Below are 20,335 nucleotides of genomic sequence, written 5' to 3' on the forward strand. Positions count from 1 at the left end.
AAATAAGTTTATAGTATAAAATCCGTGATAGAGCCGTGTTAGCCGAGCTCCGATTCCGGAGCGTGTGGGTTCGAATCCGGTCCGGGGCATGCACCCCCGACTTTTCAGTTGTGTGCATTTTAAGAAATTAAATATCACGTGTCTCAATCGGTGAAGGAAAATATCGTGAGGAAACCTGCATACCAGAGAATTTTCTTAATTCTCTGCGTGTGTGAAGTCTGCCAATCCGCATTGGGCCAGCGTGGTGGACTATTGGCCTAATCCCTCTCATTCTGAGAGGAGACTCGAGCTCAGCAGTGAGCCGAATATGGGTTGATGACGAATAAAATCCTACCAAGGTAGCTATAGTATTCACTTTTTTATTTAATATGAAAATGATTTTGCTTTTGTTTTTATGATGTTATTAAACAATAACGCCAATGTCGCTAACACTCAAGGTCTATATAAATAAACGCTATCCACCCAGCCGGCTCAGTCGCACAAAACGGTGACCGTGTCACAGTGACCCGAGATATCAAGCTGATACGACAACATGGCCGTTATCATTGCGAGTGTACTATTTCTGCTCAGTGCACACGATGTGACGGCCAAGAGCGCGGCCGATTATGCAATGGAGAGAGCCAATCTACTTGCAGAAGAGTCCGAACTGCAAGTGGGAGGTAACATACGTCTTACCGACGAAGAAAACAAAGCGAACGACATCCTGATGCGCTACAAACACGACGAAGTCGACGACTCCTTCAACAATCCAAATCACTTCAATTTCTCGCGACACTACTTCACGTACAAAAATGATATCATCGATTCCAAAGTTTACCAAATCATCAGGAGAATGCCCAAAGGAGCCGCGCTTCATGTCCACAGTTCGTTAATACTGAGCGCTGATCGAATGCTCGAACTGACGTACCTGGACCATTTGTACGCATGTTTCGCGGACGGCGATTTAAAATTACACTTCTCCGAGCGCGTCCCCCAACAACCTTGTACATTTAAATGGCAACTGATCAGCGAATTGAGAAACAACACCGAAAACATTCAAGCGTTCGATGACAATCTAAAATCGCACTTCACAATGTATTCTGACAAAGAAAAAGACTATGAGGGAGATATTAATTACGTGTGGAAAAGGTTTGAAAAAGTGGTGAACGTTATCAAAGGCTTGGTAGAATACCGGCCCGCAGCAGAGAAATTCTTGTACGAGGCTTTGAAAGAATTTTACGAAGACAACGTTATGTATGTCGAACTGAGAAGTGGATTGAAAGCTTTGTACGAACTGAATGGCACTCGACACGACAAAGTGTATATGCCTCGACTGTATCACAGAGTAGCTAAACAATTCAAAGAAGATTATCCAGATTTTGTGGGCATCAAATTAATTGTAACAAAACAACGCAGTGCAGGGATTGATCAAATCAGAAACACCATAAATTTAGCTCGGATAGTTAAACAGGAGCTACCGGAAATGGTTGCCGGTTTCGATTTAGTTGGCCAGGAGGATTTGGGAAAACCGTTAATAGATCTCCTCCCGGTTCTGTCGGATGCTATGGAAGATTTGAATTTTTATTTCCACGGTGGAGAAACGAATTGGTTTGGAACTGTATCGGACGAGAATTTGGTGGACGCGATACTTTTGGGGTCCAAAAGGATAGGACATGGATACGCGTTGATTAAACACCCTTCGCTTATGGCTGCAGTGAGGAACAGAGATATAGCGATAGAAGTGAATGTGGTATCAAATGTGGTGTTATCATTAGTTTGTGACGTACGTAATCATCCGCTGGCTACGTATTTGGCTCTCGGAATGCCGGTTGTTTTGTCGAGTGACGATCCCGGTGCTTGGGGTGCGGATCCATTGTCTACTGACTATTACATCGCGTTCGTTGGTGTTGCCAGCAAAAAAGCAGATTTACGTATGTTAAAACAATTAGTTATTAACTCTATTAGATATAGTTCGTTAGATAATAAAAATAAATTAGACATGTACAGACTTTTACATAGGAAATGGAATGTTTTTATTGAGGATGTTATTAGAATATTTGGGTGATGGAATATTGTACATAGGTTTGAAGAAACAACGCTTAACTTAATTTTGTGAGTAATTTATGATCGTATTATAATGATTCAATTGTTTTGATAATAACTTATGTATCTGTTTAAAATATAGACAACTGTCTCGTTAAAAAAAATCATTTGAAATTGGGTATGACAAACAAAGTTATTAAGTTTCGTAATGTTTTTGGTGCACCTAGACCTGCTGATTTCTATAGAAGGTCGTTAGAAGGCCAATCAAGTCTTATTGTTATTTATGTTAGTGACCTTGTAGGTTTTCGTTTGTATTTTGAAACACTATTTTTGGATCTAACTACTAACTGCATATGTACCTTTACCTCTTCATCGCTAAAATAGTTCCCACCGCTATGTGTTACTATTGCTATCATTATGGGGTCAGGTGTCCCTCCTTACGGAAGAAAGGATATGGAACTTAGACCCACTACGCAGCTCCTAAGAGTATTAGCGGGCTTATACTTTATCATCATTATCAACGTATATTCGGCTCAGAATGAGAGGAGACTCGAGCTCAGCATTGAGCCAAATTTGGGTTGATAATGATGATTACAAAACAAAGTCCTGCACTGCCTCATCTTTTTCTAGACACGGTAGACTCAACATCTAGGCACAAACATATTATCATCATATCTATGGGTTTTACCAACAGCAGAGATTCATAAATAAGGTTAAATGTAAGTGATTGTCTCGTTGGTCCAGGCATCCCGGAGGTACAAGAATCGACTAAGAAACCAAAAAAAAACGCAAAAAACCAAACCAGCTCCTAGGAGTATTAGCGGGCTTATACTTTATCTTCATTATCAACGCATATTCGGCTCACTGCTGAGCTCGAATCTCCTCTCAGAATAAGAGGAGTTAGGCCAATAGTCCTAATATAGCAATAGTCGTATTGGCAGACTTCACACACGCAGAGAATTAAGAAAATTCTCAGGTATGTAGGTTTCCTAACGATGATTTTCCTTCACCATTTGAGACAGATGATATTTAATTTCTTAAAATGCACACAACTGAAAAGTTGGAGGTGCATGCCTCGAACCGGATTCAAACCCACACCCCCCGAAATCGGAGGCAGAGGTCATATCCACTGGGCTATCACGGCTTACTATACTCTTTAACGATCCCTATTAATATTATGACCGACCGTTTAACGTGCTCTTCAAGGCACAGGTCAGGAATGTAACATCACCAATTTCCCAAATGAGTATTTTTACTGACTTAGAAAAAAAATATATAATAAAAAAGCTCAGTATTTCATAGACCGACCCACGAGTCGATCTTAGGACCTCGTAATCCAAAGCCACATAGGCTAGCCACTGGACCGACCAGTGCCGGATTAAGGTAACTGTATGCCCTCAGCAATCTTCCTCGGTGTGTCCCTATCATACCCATCTTTGACGGCCTCCGTGGCGCAGTGGAATGCACGGTGGATTTACTTGACGGAGGTCCTGGGTTTGATCCATGGCTAAGCCGATTGAGGTTTTCTTAATTGGTCCAGGTCTGGCTGGTGGAAGACTTCAGCAATGGCTAGTTACCAGCCTACCGGCAAAAGCGCACCGCCAAGCGATTTAGAGTTCCGGTACGATGTCGTGTAGAAACCGAAAGGGGTGTGGGTCTTCATCCTCCTCCTAACAAGTTAGCCCGTTTCTATCTTAAATTGCATCATCACTTACCATCAGGTGAGATTGTAGTCAAGGGTTAACTTGTAATGAAGAAAAAAAATAGTGTTATAATGAAAAAAGATGTTATAATTTAAAACATGCGGATTTCGAAATTACTTTAACATTCGTGTTCGTTTTCAGTGGCATGCACACCATAGATGCAAAAATGCCCTGCCTACTCTGAAAACTCATTACAAACATGTATTGGAATTTTCCACTTTGTACCTATAGTGCATACCCTATTTAAGAACCCTGTGCACGCCACTGCTAATTTTTTGGTTTCTTGGTCGGTTCTGATGCCCCCGGGATGTCCAGAACAATTGCCTGAATAGCTTATAGGCCAATCCAGGGCTGGGACTCACGAGGCAATCACTTACATATTTTGACCTTATTCATCTCTCTCTGATGAATCTCTGCGCTATTGGTAAAACCCATAGATATTATGATACTACGTTTGTGCCTAGATGTTGAGAAAAAGATGACGCGGTACAGGACTTTGTTTTATAATGTTGTGATATACTTATAGACTATAGTGATAAGCTTAATTATTAGAATAATAGCAATAAATAAATGATGCAAATACAATAATAATGTTATTTTGCTGTTTCCCGAGAAAAATACCAGCGTCAACACCAGTTCCTTAGAAGTACTCGTAGTTTAGCTTATTGTGGACAGAGCTCATCCGGGAAAAGCATTACCGCCATGTTTATTTCTGCCTCCAAATAGCATTGCTGGTTTTTTTTTCTGATTGTATAAGTGCCGCAGGCTCTTTAATGGGACCTAAGCGGCGTCATCAGAGGTTTTGGGTGAGCGCAGATACATCGCCTGTTTGGACCCGAAGACAGATGATGTAGGCGTAACGATTCTCTAAGGGCGTCTCCTCTGAGACTCGGACCTCGGCTTAGATGGCCATTCTGGAAAGGTGTTTTGGCCTGAGCGTATCAGTCCAGGCACCCCCGAGATCATGGGTTAAAAAAACCCACGTCAGATATCGGGGACCTCAACTTCGCCGGCGAAGAATACGCTGTGTAGTTTATGTTTGTGTTGTCTGGGAAGCATTGTCGTTCGTAGAATTGCTGTGTTCCTGGCTGAATGGCATGGCTGCTGGTGAAATTACTCCAGGCACATGAAGCATAACACATCCTTTTGCGATCCTGACGACGACGTAACGACCGACTACGCTTCCCAGGCAAAACAAACACAAGCTACACAGCGTCTTCGCCGGCTCCTGATATCTGATGTCACCTGGACATGGGCATTTTAACAAACTATCAGGGGGACAACGAATACACTCAGTTCAAAACACCCATGCAGAACTTCTAAGCCGAGGTTCGAGAATAAAAAGAAACGCCCTTACGGAGTCGTTCCGTCCATCTTTTCTTCTGCTTCTGCTTTCGGGTCCCATCAGGCGATGTTTCTGCGGTCACCCAAGCCTACGGCACTTACACAATCAGAAAGAAGAAAGCTTAATCCTCCGCTAGTCACGCGATTTTTTTCCCAATTCCAGGCTGCTATTAAGATTTTTCTTATAAGAAAAATCCCAATAACGTATTTCATTATGTTGGCCTGAATGCCTGACCCAAGATTCTAACCCTGGATCTCATTGACCGTAGCCGCACCAGCTTACCTAGGGACCAATGAGACAGTTCAGGCGGATCGGAATTTACGAATCAAGTACCTAAATAACATTAACGAAGCGATTGTTCGCCTCGGAAGATTACTTTAACGATGTTTTCAGCTCGTAAATCAGGTTGATCGTCTCCGTCGTCAATTGCCGACTGCGTACAGGGTATAATGAGCGCTGACAATTTGCCATCACGGGGCGCTTCGATGATTAGCCGATATTAGCTCGCGATTCAAGCATTAGGTTGTAAACACACGCGCAGATTAGGCATTGGAAATGGTAGGTATTTTGTACCTTTACTATGTAATATAATACTTAGGCGTCTATACATATAGTAAAGATAACCTTTGGCGTTTGATATCTGTAGTAGTGTTCTAAATGTACCTAAGTATCAACTCATTAAACCAAAACTTTTTTCCAAGGTTTTATTGGTCCGTCCATTAACCATAAAAGTAATTAATCCAGGAGATGGACTGTCATCTTGTGTCTCATTGTGTTGTTTTATGAATCCACGTAGCAAGTGTAACTTATCGATATCAACCTTAGCCTTGGCCTTTTACTTTATCTCTACTCGCTGTAATGCGATACGATGCTTGCAATTTTAGGCGGTGGAAAAACTATCACTTCAAAAACCTACCAATATCGCGCACGTTTATAACGCAATATTACGAGTATAGCCATCAGTATGTCCGGAGCTTTAGCAATATTTTGAACTCGCGGACGCCCGCGACTTCGTCCGCGTAAAACCCTACTACTACCACTACCCCGATCCTACCCTACCCTACCCCTATCCTACCCCTAACCTACCCTATCCTTACCCTACCACTACCCTACCCCTACCCTAACCCTACCCTACCACGCGACGGCGACGAAAGCTTAAAAAATGCAGTAACTTCTCCCGTTTTCTCAACATTTCCCTTCATTGCTCTGCTCCTATTGATTGTAGCATGATGAAAAGTATACTATAACCTGCCCAGGAGTGTGTAGAATAATTGTACCAAGTTTTGTTAAAATCCGTCGAGTAGTTTTTGTTTCTATAACAAATATACCACGCGACGGAAGCTTAAAAAATTGAGTAACTTCTCCCGTTTTCCCAACATTTTCCTTCACTGCTCTGCTCCTATTGATCATAGCGTGATGAAAAGTATACTATAACCTGTCCAGGAGTATAAAGAATAATTGTTCCAAGTTTCGTTAAAATCCGTCGAGTAGTTTTTGTTTCTATAAAGAACATACAGACAGATAGACAGATAGACAGACAGACAGACAGACAGACAAAAATTTTAATTATTGCATTTTTGGCATCAGTATCGACCACTAATCACCCCCTGATAGGTATTTTGGAAATATATTTAATGTACAGAATTGACCTCTCTACAGATTTATTATAAGTATAGATTATTACTGACACTTCACAATGACGCTGCATCGTCATCTACGACACTTGCTGTCAATTTGTCAGCAGAAGCGAAGCGTGGCGTGGCTGCGAAGCGAAACGCTTAAACGAAGTGAACCATCGCTTAGAAGCGCTAATTTGTGGAACAAGGATGATGATGAATACCGATATTACAAGTCATATAATAGCAATTAGGAACGGATCTCCCGTATAACTGTACTTACTAGGTAAACGTTATAGATGATTTTGTGAGCTATTTTTTTATTTCGTAAAAACCTAAGGTTTCTTATGGTATAGACTATTGATGTTTGGAAGTGTATTAGGCGAAACAAAAACAACTGAATGAATTGGAAAGATCTGAAAAATGCAATGGAGATACTTAGTTAATACCCTGGATTAAGACATAGGTTACTTTTATCCAGGAAAAATCCATGACCTCTGCGTGAGTTATGCAAAACTGAATTTCACGCGAACAAGGCCTCGGGCATCGGCAAAGTTCATTAACCTAGATTAGATTAGTAGTTGTTTGGCCCTGGAATAGGTAGACCATTCAATTTTTTTTTATCTTTACAAGTTTGCCCTTGACTACAATGTCACCTGATAGTAAGTGATGATGCAGTCTAAGATGGAAGCGGGCTAACTTGTTAGGAGGAGGATGAAAATCCACACCCCTTTTAGGTTTCTACACGACCGGACCGGAACGCTAAATTGCTTGGCGGTACGTCTTTGTCGGTAGGGTGGTAACTAGCCACGGCCGAAGCCTTGCACCAGCCAGACCCTCACTCGGCCCAGTAGGGGATCGAACCCAGGACCTCCGTTTTGTAAACCCACCGCGCATACCACTGCGCCACGGAGGCCGTCAAAAATCAAGGCAGTAATAAAGATGATTCACGCGTTCCAAATTGTGAATCAATTTCAAATAATGGTTAAAATTTCCGGCAGTATGTTCTGAGCTTTAGTTATAGTTTAAACTATTACTGACACTTCACAAAGGCGCCGCATCGTCACCCACCATTGACACTTGCAGTCAATTTGTCAGCAGAAGCGATGCGTGGCGCGACTGCGAAGCGAAGCGCTTAAACGAAGCGAAGCCGTCGATTAGAAGCGCTAATTAGTGGAACACGGATGAACACCCGACATTAGAGGTCTTAGACAGCAATTAGGAACAGATGTCCCGTAATAACCGTACTATCTAAATATGTACTATCAAGTATAGGTAGATGTTTTTAGTAAGTGTTTGCAGTTTTCCGCAATTTTGATGAATAAATATTGAATAGAAGCATGCTTTAGTTTGCGGCAGTCCATTATAATATTAAATAATTGCTATTATCCACGAAAAACCGACGAAAACAAGCGACACCTACGTGTACCTACATAATTATTATGTTTTCTGTGTCTAGATACGCAACACTCATCTTCATTTTAGTTTTTTTAATAGGTAGGTAGTAGGTACTTACGAGTGAATAATGCCAAGTAAAAAGCATTCTGGTGTGCGAGTGTGATAAACTTCGGGGGATTTGCCTACATCATCATTGTTAGTCTATTTCCTCCTTACAGAAGAGGGGATGTATATGGAGCTTAGACCCACCACGCTGCCACAATGCGAGTAGGCGGGCTAGGGCTACCTATATCAATGACTCTCCGAATTGAAGAGCCTATGTTAAGCCGGTTTACACCACGGCCGGTTTAGCCTCGACGATTCCGAAGCACATCAGGGGTATCTCCATCGACTTCCTAACTACGGGCTGCAACTGATTGAAAGCAAACTCAATCGATATTTATACCCTGAGGCTTGGCTCATCACTTAAACCTCATTGGATACCTACCTATACCTAGGTTTTTACTATTTTTTTTTATTGTTTACAACTTAGCCCTTGACTACAATCTCACCTGATGGTAAGTGATGATGCAGTCTAAGATGGAAGCGGGCTAACTTATTAGGAGGAGGATGAAAATCCACACCGGTTTCTACACGACATCGTATCGGAACGTCTTTGTCGGTAGGGTGGTAACTAGCCACGGCCGAAGCCTCCCACCAGCCAGACCTGGACCAATAAGGAAAAACTCAATCGACCCAGCCGGAGATCGAACCCAGGACCTCCGTTTTGTAAATCCACCGCGCATACCACTGCGCCACGGAGGCCGTCAAAAAGGTGACACATTGGAGTAATCAATTTGTCGGTTATGTTAGTCCAGTTCCATTGGTCCAATAACTTATCTATCTAACATTTTTAACCCCCGACGCAAAAAGAGGGGTGTTATAAGTTTAACGCGTCTGTCTGTCAGTCTGTCCGTGGCACTATAGCTTCCGAACGGATGAGGCGATTTAGTTTTTTTGTATGAAAGGTGACTTACGGGTGAGTGTTCTTAGATATGTTTGATGAAATTCGGTTGAGTCGTTTAAAAGTTGTGGGGGTGAAAGTGGGGAAGAACAACCGAATGTATACTCGAGTGCGGCCTCAAATGAAAGCGCACTGAAAGAAAATATTGATGACTTGATCGAGTGTAATTAATAATTCGTGAGTTTTCAAAATTTTCAATTATATGTTATCTAATCAACATATTTAATTTTCTCTTTATTTGTTAAGAGATCTACATTATCTTTTTTAATATTTTAATTGTGCAATTATTTATCTTATCAGAATAATTAAACAACTTACTGTAGGTACTTATCAAATCGATAGCTTAGATTATTAGAAAAATTCAACATTAAGTACTTAGTTGGTAGATATTTTGTTTCTTGGTAGATATTATCTATACGGTAGCTACACGAAACAAAATTGTAGTATAAACAAATTAAATTCAATTCAAAGAATATATTATATTTTAATACAAAAATAATTTACTTATAATGTACGATGACAATTAGAAAAGGTTACTGAAGAATGAAGATACGCAGCGCAACAAGTTTCTTGCTATAATTAGATGTGGTTGTTCCATACAGACATTGCACAACAGAGTGAAAAGTTTTACTTTGGAGTCTAGATAATCGAGTTAATAAATCTTGTCCATCTGATTTCGAATTCGTGTACAATTTCATCTTTATTAGAATATTCACTATAGTACAAAGAATTGAGAGCCAATTTTTTAAGCAATCTCAAATCGGCGCGACGGCTAGCTACACCTACGAAAGTTACATAAAAATCATGACTCAGCTGTTCAGACTCCCACACACCCGGGTCGTCACTCGAAATCACTACTGGCAAATTGTTTGCTAGGTACGAAGCCAAAGGATGATTCCTAACATCTGCCACTAATGCTAGGACGGCGTTTGATATAACATTCACCTCTAGTGCTATATTCCTTTTCTTAATCTCTTCAATCAGCAGAGGATGCTTAATTATGGCATAACCATGTCCTATACGCCGAGCGTTCAAAACTATTGCATCTACTAAATTTTCATCACTCGTAGTTCCATACCAGTTTGTTTCTCCTGAATGAAAGAAGTAATTTAAATCGTCACCTGCTTCAGAAAGTTCCTTTAAGAATTCTTTAGTTGGTGACCCTAAGTCTTCTTGACCCACTAAATCGAAACCTGCAATAAAATCTGGAAACATTTCTTTCAGTTTCCTCGCATTAGCGATGTATTCCTTAACAGTTTCAATGCTGACCTGTCTCAGAGGAGAATAAATCAGTTTTGCGCCGAAAAAGTCAGGATAATCATTCATAAATTGATCATTGACTTTTTTGTAAGAAGCAGCCGTGTCCATTATATCATACACGGTTCCATGTAAATCGTACAATTCGGGGAATACACTCCTGACTTCCGCATACATGATGTTATCGTCTCTGAATGCTAACAGAGAATCGTAGAAATATTTTTCCCAAACGGGTTTGTAAGTAAATAAGCCAGTAGTTTGAATGAAGTAATTTTGGAAGTAAGACCAAACAGCGTTGACATCAGTGTAAACTTCATGTGGATTATCGATAACAATAGTGAAATACTTTCTGAGTTTAGCGTCAAATTTTTCTACATTCCCTGACGAATAGCGAGCGTCTCTCATCAATTCCCACTCCGTACTACATAGAGTAGTCGGTGTTTTCAAGGAAAATAAAAATTGGATGCCATTTCCCTCGAAACACACAAACAAATTGTCCAAGTATGTAAGTGATACAACATAATCTGGACCCAAAACGCCTGTGTCATGAATGTGGAGCATTGCACCTTTTGGCATTTTCTGAATTATTTTAAAAAGCTCCGATCTTTTTACGTCGTCTTTATAATCAAAGAAGTGTTTCGAGAAATTATGATATTGGGGCTTCGCAAAGCCATGATCGATTTCTTTTTCCTTTAACGCCATTATTATTTTGTTTGCCTTTTCTTCGTTGTCATTCAAGACGATGTCACTACCCAGCATAGTGTCGAGTTGTTTTTGTATAAGATAGTTTCTTTCCTCCAATGCCCTTTCAAACGCGTCGTTCGCATAAACCATGCTCACAATACAAAACAAAGTCCACGGTATCATTGTCCACATTTTCACCATTATTGAAATTGCAACAACTCTCACAAGTTATAAATAAATCACTTCTATCGAGCACAAGGTTATTTGGCAATGAACTGGTAATGAATGATTGCTAAAACTTATATACCGTCTAATTTCCTTTTTACCCGCACTCAAACGCTGTGCAGTTTACAATAGTCACTATTATTATGTTGAGAGGGAAAAAACAAATGGAAATTATTCGGTTAAACTCTTGAGTAACATGTGAAAAATGTTACATGATCAATATTTGTGGTGGTTATCACGAGATACTAATCTTTAGATAGATACATTGATTAATCTAATAATACCGTAGCATATAGATATAGCATTTGGGCAATCTGATAGATGACAAACAGTCTCTTTGTGGTATTCTATTTCAGGTACCTACCTACCTACCTACTACTATTCAGTGGAATGTCTTTATACCATGATTAATTAAGAAGTTTGAAAACAGTAAAAGCAGAAACAAAATATAGATATAATAATTAACCACTCAATTTACAGCGCTACGACCGGTAGATTTTTGTCAGTTGTCAGATAAAAACATAATAATACCTGCCTTTTTTTGGGGTTCCGTACACAATAAAGAAACTACAGACCCCTTATCTCTTATTACTTGATCACTGGTAGTTTATCTTTTCGTCTGTCTGTTTCTTTGAAAGTTTTTTTTCTCTTCTCTTTGGCTTTCCACAGATTAGCCAATGTCAGGTAGCTCAGAATTCACAATTTTTAAGGAATTTGACAAAAGTAAAGAAAGTATTTTATGTCTGTTAATATCGTTTTTCTAAATAAAAACAGAGGGGTAGGTACGTTATTATGTAAGTTGCAATTCATTTATCAAAGTAACAGATCCAATGTGATTTTTTTTTTCAAATTAAGTTATGTTATGGTGGTAGGTAAGTATACCTATCTTATTACATACTAGTACTACTATGAATCTAAGATTAAACAAATCTATTATTATTAATGTTATATCGCGAAGCTGAAGTGGCCATGAGCAGGGCACATAGTACGAAGAGCCGATGGACGTTGGGGTCCCAAGGTGATGGAATGGTGACCCCGCACTAGAAAGCGCAGTGTTGTGACCCCTCACTAAGTGGACTGACGACATCAATCGAAAGCAGGTATACCTACACTGGATGCAGGCGGCTACCGTGATATTTGGAAGTCCCTACAAAAATCCTGCAGTGGACGTATTTAAAGAATTTGAGTTAGGTACTTAAGTTTACTTGGCGAGGCTCGTAAAACGAACGGAAAACCATTTAGCAGCAGTATATCTAACCACTAGGTACACCTGTGTTATTATTGTTAAATAATAACAATATTTATTTCACACTTTTTAGTTAAGATAGATGGTGAATTTCGGATTTATTTGTTACATTTGTTACATTTTACAAAGTACGATAATGTATACGTCCAACCGAGGTTAAGTAATTTGGTGGGCGTATCCGACTCGCACTTGTCCGATTTTTGTAATCAATATTACGTCTATATTTAGTCTATTTTAGGTGTTCTAAAACTTCACTTCATAAACCTCGCACTCAGTCATCCGCCTCGCGTATTTTGTTAGACAATTAATAAATAACGTTTTTCTAATTGTAGTTTTTTTTGACATGGCCATCATATACCATTTTGAAATCCTCTCAAAAAGCCCTTGAATTTGATACCTATGTTGCAATATTCAAAAAAAAAAATTTTTTTCTATAGCGTCTCACAGTCGTCTTGTTGGTATTTAATAAATTTCACCTATCTAAGAACACTTGGGTTATTAAGACAAATCTAACAAAACCTTAATTACGAAAATCCGTCCAGCGGTTTGGAAGATATGAGGTAATAAAGAATATTACATACATACATACATACGTACATACAAGATACGCGCCAAAAACATAACCCTTCTTGCAGTCGGGTAAAAAGAGGGTAAAACAACCAAAACACTCTCATTTAAGGGTGCACAATGTATGTACTCGTATGTAATGCACGTACCCTTTGTTCCCGGATGATTCTAGAAAGTGTCATCCACAGACTCCGGTGCAGTAATTAGAAGATTAAAGTAGAGGTGGCGAGTGCACCGACTTGCTCGATATCATGCACGCTGTGACGGCCATATTTTTTTCTTCTTTTCGAAAGTGTACGGGGCGGTACCGTACCAAAGTGCCACTTAAAACGTTCCCCAACCCTTTAGCTGCATAAAATCAGCATGGCGGATGAGACGGGGCTTTATTTCTTTTCAGATTAATTTTTTTTTTTTTAGTTTCTTTAGAGCGCTTTGAAAACGAACCCTTTAGGAGGCCGCTAGCTGTAATTTACACCAGCGGAATGAGTTTTAGTAAATTTTTATCGTTTAAAAAGTCTATACAAATCGCGGTTTTGCACGGGATCGTTTCGTTGCTTTGCAGGTTGTTCTTTTTGTTGTTCCTTATGTGGGTAGGTTGGTTGACATTTTTGTCCTTTTCTTTCACTGAGAATGTAAGTTAGTGCTATAAAATTAAGAGAGCGAAGTTTTGTTAAGTGACAACCTGTCTGTGTACTGCTTACTTCAGTAACTTTACCTAATACAAGTACCAACTTGTTTTCTTTTTATTTTGTGTTGTTATTTAAGTAAATAAGTTATGTTATTGTTATCTCGGATAATTATTACATGATCATCGTCATCATTATCAACCCATATTCGGCTGCTAATTCGTGTCTCCTCTCAGAATGAGAGGGGTTAGGTTAAGTGCCAATGGTCCACCACGCTGACCCAATGCGGATTGGCAGACTTCACACACGCAGAGAATTAAAAGAATTCTCTGGTATGCAGGTTTCCTCACGATGTTTTTCCTTTTGGAATCGGAGGCAGAGGTCATATCCACTAGGCTATCACGGCTCGGCAAATTCCTTTAGATTTATAATTTATTAGATAACTAGCGGACGCCCGCGACGTCAAGTAGGCAGTAGTAAGATTTTAGTTTTTCCTGAATTGGAAATTCGTTCCTTTATTTTGTTTTGTTGATTTGTTGAATGGATGACTCGAGTTGATATGTAGATAAGTGTGACATGACCTTAAACCCATACTTATCTACCTACTTAGGTTAACAAAAACTAGCGGACGCCTGCGACTTCGCCCGCCCTTAGACCACTTTAATCCGGCCCTCTTGCAAAATCCGTTCTTATGGGACGTCGTTCTTACTAACTGTAAACTATCTTCCTGCCTTTCATCTTTGTACGTCAAGTGATTTTCGAGATTTTGTTATCGACAAAAAATAGTGACGAGCGATAAACTTTTCGCGCTTGTAAGTAGATTAGTTTTCCTACTGAGAATGTAAGACGTAAACATTTTATATACCTAGGTACGAGAAATAGGTACCTACCTGTATCTAAATCTAAACATAACTTATTTTGATCTAACAACACGTTCATAATTTTACTTTATCTCGGTAGGTACGTAGGTACCTAGGTAGGGGAGAGCGGGGCTGAAAGTGCCGGGGGTAAATAGTGCCGACGCGAATATCTCGAAAACAGAAAGAGATAGATATACGATCGTATTGTGTCGCGTAATTGCTAACAGCCGCGCACATTCGGCTACCATTTTAGTTGCGTCAGCGACGCGGAGTGAGTGGCTGTGCATGTGAGTGTCCTCCAGCGCCACGTAAGTAAATATTTTCGTCTCGATACTTTTTGGTCGCAAGCTAGCATTTCTCGTGCTTTTGAAATGAGAGTTTTAGTAAAATGTTTGTTATTTATTCTAGTTTATTATGTAGAGTACTTTTAATGATTTTAGCAGATTGATTTTCCTATGTGAGATAAAATATCACACTCTCATAAATGGGGTAAAATGTTCCGTTTTTCTGGGGCTGCTTGTGCCGCGGCACAACCAACCCCTAAGCTACCTTTATTGTTTCATTATGTCCAAACTGTACTGAAACCGAAGAAAATTTTGGCTGAAAAAAGAACAAAGCAAGTAGGAGCTATTGTTTCAGCAGAGCGTGGAACTCTAGTCAAAATCAAAAATCAAAATCAAAATTCATTTATTTCAAGTAGGCTCAGTTTACAAGCACTTTTGACACGTCAGTTGACTATTTGTAAAGATTCTACCACCGGTTCGGAAGGCAGGTTCTGCTGAGAAGATACCGGCAAGAAACTCAACAGTTGCTCTTTTGAAAAAGTCATACAGTATTATAATTTACAATTGATAACAATTACAATTTCTTATAGTTTTATTTCCTGTGTGAAGGTGGAAGCTGATCCAATGGCCTCCAAGCGCTTTTATCTTTAAGGAACTCATCAATGTTGTAGTAACCTCGACTAAGTAAATGTTTTTTAACACATTGCTTAAAGCTATGCATTGGCAGGTCCATCACAGTCTTGGGGATCTTGTTATAGAAGAGTACACCCAAACCTACAAAAGATTTTTTTACTCTTTGGAGACGATATGCAGAAATAACTAACTTATGCCCGTGTCTAAGGTAAGACGTGGGTTTAAATCTCCTTTTCGTTTGTACAAATTAATATTTTGTCTTACATAGACTATACTATTATATATATATTGACAGGCTACTGTTAGTATACCTATTTCTTTAAACTTTTGACGAAGGGACTCGCGTGATTTCAATTGATATATTGCTCGAATTGCTCTTTTTTGAAGTACAAATATAGATTGTATATCGGCAGCCTTGCCCCACAATAAAATTCCGTAAGTCATTACGCTGTGGAAGTACGCAAAATAAACTAGCCTAGCTGTATCAACATCAGTGAACTGTCTTATTTTTCTCACTGCAAATGCCGCTGAGCTGAGTTTACCAGACAGTTTTTCTATATGAGCACCCCACTGAAGTTTACAATCCAAGGTCACTCCCAGGAAAACTGTGGAACTCTCCATTTCCAGTGTTTCACCATCGATCATTATAGACTTTTCTAATTTTATTACATTTGGCAATGAAAACTCAATACATTTAGTTTTCTTGGCATTTAAAAGTAGATTATTTGCAGTGAACCAATGCGACACATGCGACATGGCACGGTTTACGTCGTCAGAGTTATCTTTATTTCTGTCCGTCTTAAAAATTAAGGATGTGTCATCAGCAAACAGTACAATCTCACATATGCCGCTGACATGGAATGGTAAATCGTTTATGTACACTAGGAATAAAAAAGGACCCAGAATTGAACCCTGTGGGACGCCCATTTTGGTAGTGGAACCGTGCGACTTTATATCATTTATGCATACCTTTTGTGTTCTATCACTGAGATAAGAGGCAATGAGATCAAGCGCAACACTTTTGATGCCATAGTGGCTTAACTTGAGTAAAAGAGTGTTATGGTCAACACAATCGAACGCCTTGGACAGATCACAGAACACACCAATAGCATTCTTAGAACTTTCCCATGCTTCATAAATATGTTTTAAAAGTTTAGCCCCTGCATCAGTAGTATTGCGACCTTTTGTAAAACCATACTGTTCAGGATGAAACAAGTTATTTAAATTAAAATGACATAAAAGTTGATTTAATATGATTTTTTCAAAGACCTTGCTAAGTGTTGGCAATATTGTAATCGGTCTATAATTATTAAGATCTGATTTGTCTCCTGATTTAAAAAGTGGTATCAATTTGCCATGCTTCATTAGGTTCGGAAAAATACCTAAGTCCACACATTCATTAAAAATAATGGCTAAGTGGGGAGCAATGACATCAATTATATTAGATATTACTTTCACTGACATGCCCCACAGATCTCCAGTTCTTTTTAATTTTAACAAATTGAAAGATTTTTTAATGTCAGATACAGTGATATGGTGAAATTCAAAAAGATCGTTGCACTCTTTAACATTGCCTCTTAATAGTCTCTGAGCTTCCGTAGCAGACGAATCCAGTGAATCTGTTAACAAGATAGGAACATTCTGGAAAAAATCTTCAAAGGCATTAACAACCTCGTTATCAGTGTTTACCTTTTTGTCATTGACAATTAATTCAAAACTCGTATCACGCGGTTTGATTTTTCCTGATTCTCTATTAATTATATTCCAGGTGGTTTGTATCTTGTTCTCAGACTCAATTATTTTCTGTTTGATGTGTAACGATTTCGCAAGAATACAAACACGTTTGAAAATTTTTGAGTATCTTTTTACATAATCTAAATAAGTTCGCGTTTGAGTATATTGTTTTTCTTCGTACAACTCGTACAATTTATCTCTACTTTTATAGATACCTACAGTAGCCCATTCGCTAAACTTTAATTTTTGGCTAGCATTAATGCGTTTGAAGTTAAAAATTTTACTAAACTCTCTGTCTATTGTCTTGAAAAGTGTACCAAAGAGCAAGTCTGGATGACTATTTTCAAATGCAAGACTTGGAATTTTAGAAATAATTGTGTTTTTGAATCGCTCTAATTTACCTTCAGTTATTGGCCTATACTTTACCCATTGGTTGTTATTGGTTTTATTATTTAAAATAGTAATTATTTGACCACTATGATCAGAGCTTAATTTATTTATTATCTTCTTTCTCTCAAACACACAATTATAAAATATATTATCTAGACAGGTACCTGAAGTTGCGGTTATCCTAGTAGGTTCGTTAAAAGCATGTGTCAAATCAAAACATTTGAATAAGTTAAGAAATCTAACAGACTTTGAGTTTTCTGTTAGAATACCACATTAAAATCGCCGCAAATCAGTATTTGTTTGGAAGATGTGCACAATCGCCTCATTACATCTTCCATTACCTCTTCAAATTGATCAAAGTCAGCCGGAGGGGGTCTGTACACGCATACTATAACAATTTGTTCCAACTCCACACAGGATAGTTCAACAATGCATTCTACAGAAAGGCTAACTATATCTTTTCGATCCTTACATTTTAAGTTATTATGTAAAATAATTAAAGAGCCACCATGACCAGCCCTTCTGAAGAACACACTTGACAATGAATAATTATTAATATTAAGTACTGACAGCTGTGAGTTAGTGAGCCAATGCTCCGTAATACATAAGATGTGTATATTGAATTTTTCTACAAATAGTTCAACTTCTAATTCCTTGCCGTTGATGCTCTGTATGTTTTGGTGTACAAGGTTAATGTTACAGGGCATCTCCGTTGTCATATTTTCTAGTTTAAAATATTTTCAATTGTAACAGTACTAGGATTGGTACTGCAGTCAGGTATAGAAATATTTGTACTATTAGTACAGGTTGTAAACATGTCAAAAGACTGCGTTACAATACTTGTAACTGGATCGGTTAAATTACAATTAACGACTGAGACAGTACTATCATTCGTACTCTGGTCAATAGAAACATAACCACTATTATTACATGTCATATTAATGTCAATAGACTGAGTTACAACACTTGTAACTGACTCATTTAAGTTGTAAGCCAACAGAGAAGCTATATGGTGCTTAAATTTTTTAGGCAGATATAAATTATCTTTAGTCAACATATAACATGAGGTAAACTTATTCATGTCAAAATAAAAAAATGCATCGCTGTGATGGTATGTCAAGTTATATAACATAAGATTTAAATTATGAATATGCTTATTTTCTTTAGCCATTGAACTATAGTAAGGAAATGCACATAATGTAAATTTACATTTAGTTTTACTATGTAATACTTATAGCTTTTCAACACATTTTAGTATTTGATGTCTTTTAATATTTAAACTGTTCCCTAACAACAAAATAACATTTGAGTAATCAAGTATATTTTCTAAATTTAAGCTATTTATTAAATAATTAAAACTAGCCCCCGGAAAACACTTATTAGTCACTGAATGATTTAGGTAATAGCTCATAATGGACCCAAAATCCTTACCTAACTTATCAGAAATTATTAAAGTCTTTTTTTGAGCCTTGTTCAACAAATTAAAACTATGTGAGCTTAAATTGTTAATTGAGATTGACGGAACTGGTATGACACTATTATTACACTGCACATTTTGGCTTGATACTATATAGTCAGAATTTGATAAAATACTACAGTCCTGGTTAACCGAAGGTACCCGAGTTAAACATTACACATAGTCACCGTGGAGCTTGCGGTAAGTGCTCTGGGAAACTCAATTCCACCGATGTTCGTATTTCCACGTTTTAAATATAATGTGTATGTAATATGTTTATTCGCGATGGTCCTCCTGAGAGTATTGGAGCTGGCAATCAATCTGGTTGGATGACAAGCACAGAGTTCTCAGTCTATATGGATCATTTTATAAAACACACTAAGCCTAGTCCTGAAATGCCAGTGCTTTTACTCCTCAACAATCATTCATCTCACATTGATATTGATGTTATTGAAAAGGCCAATAGAAATTCTGTTATATTATTAACATTCCCACCACACTGCACCCATCGTCTCCAACCTCTGGATGTTGGTGTCAATGGCCCTTTTAAAACATACTGCTCTAAAGCACAAAATAACTGGCTTAGAACTAATCCAGGGAAGACTAAGAGCATTTATGAAATACCAACGTAGGAAGCAACCTATCAATATAAGCAACGCATTTAAAAAGACTGGCATTTTTGGCAAGTGAAACATCAGTAAATATTAATTTGTACAAACGAAAAGGAGTTCTAAACCCACGTCTTACTAGACACGGGCATAAGTTAGTTATTTCTGCATATCGTCTCCAAAGAGTAAAAAAATCTTTAGTAGGTTTGGGTGTACTCTTCTATAACAAGATCCCCATAACAATAACAAGACTGTGATGAACCTTCCAATGCATAACTTTAAGCGATGTGTTAAAAAACATTTGCTTAGTCGAGGTTACTACACCATCGATGAGTTCCTTAATGACAAAGTTGCTTGGAGGCCGTTGGATCAGCTTCCACCTTGACACAGGAAGTAAATGATGATTTTTTTTTAAAACAGAGCAACTGTTGAGTTTCTTGCCGGTTTCTTCTCAGCAAAATCTGCCTTCCGTACCGGTGGTAGAATCTTTACAAATAGTAAACTGACGTATCAAAAGTGCTTGTATACTGAGCCTACTTGAAATAAATGAATTTTTGATTTTTTTTTTGAAATCAAAAATCCCTTGCTGCAGCTTCCAGCTTCCTTAATCAGCTTATAACAATACACGAGATAAAAAAAACGGCAACTTTCTCACCAGAGCTAATAAGACCACTGCCT

The 20,335-nt window shown here is 38.4% G+C and overlaps 2 protein-coding genes across 2 annotated transcripts; one reads left to right on the forward strand and one right to left on the reverse strand.

Annotated features, from left to right (window-relative positions):
- The first annotated feature begins 487 nt into the window (after positions 1 to 487).
- On the forward strand, positions 488 to 4,310 carry LOC112048641 (adenosine deaminase 2-like). Its single transcript, XM_024086269.2, has one exon. The coding sequence runs from the start codon at positions 533 to 535 to the stop codon at positions 2,042 to 2,044; it is 1,512 nt and encodes a 503-aa protein (XP_023942037.2). The 5' UTR covers positions 488 to 532; the 3' UTR covers positions 2,045 to 4,310.
- Positions 4,311 to 9,539: 5,229 nt separating this feature from the next.
- On the reverse strand, positions 9,540 to 11,541 carry LOC112048647 (adenosine deaminase 2-like). The gene has a single exon (XM_052882983.1). It carries the CDS (start codon positions 11,227 to 11,229, stop codon positions 9,727 to 9,729), a length of 1,503 nt encoding a protein of 500 aa, XP_052738943.1. The 5' UTR covers positions 11,230 to 11,541; the 3' UTR covers positions 9,540 to 9,726.
- Between the last annotated feature and the right edge of the window lie 8,794 nt (positions 11,542 to 20,335).

Source organism: Bicyclus anynana, chromosome 8 (assembly GCF_947172395.1).
Source record: "Bicyclus anynana chromosome 8, ilBicAnyn1.1, whole genome shotgun sequence".
NCBI lineage: Eukaryota > Metazoa > Arthropoda > Insecta > Lepidoptera > Nymphalidae > Bicyclus > Bicyclus anynana.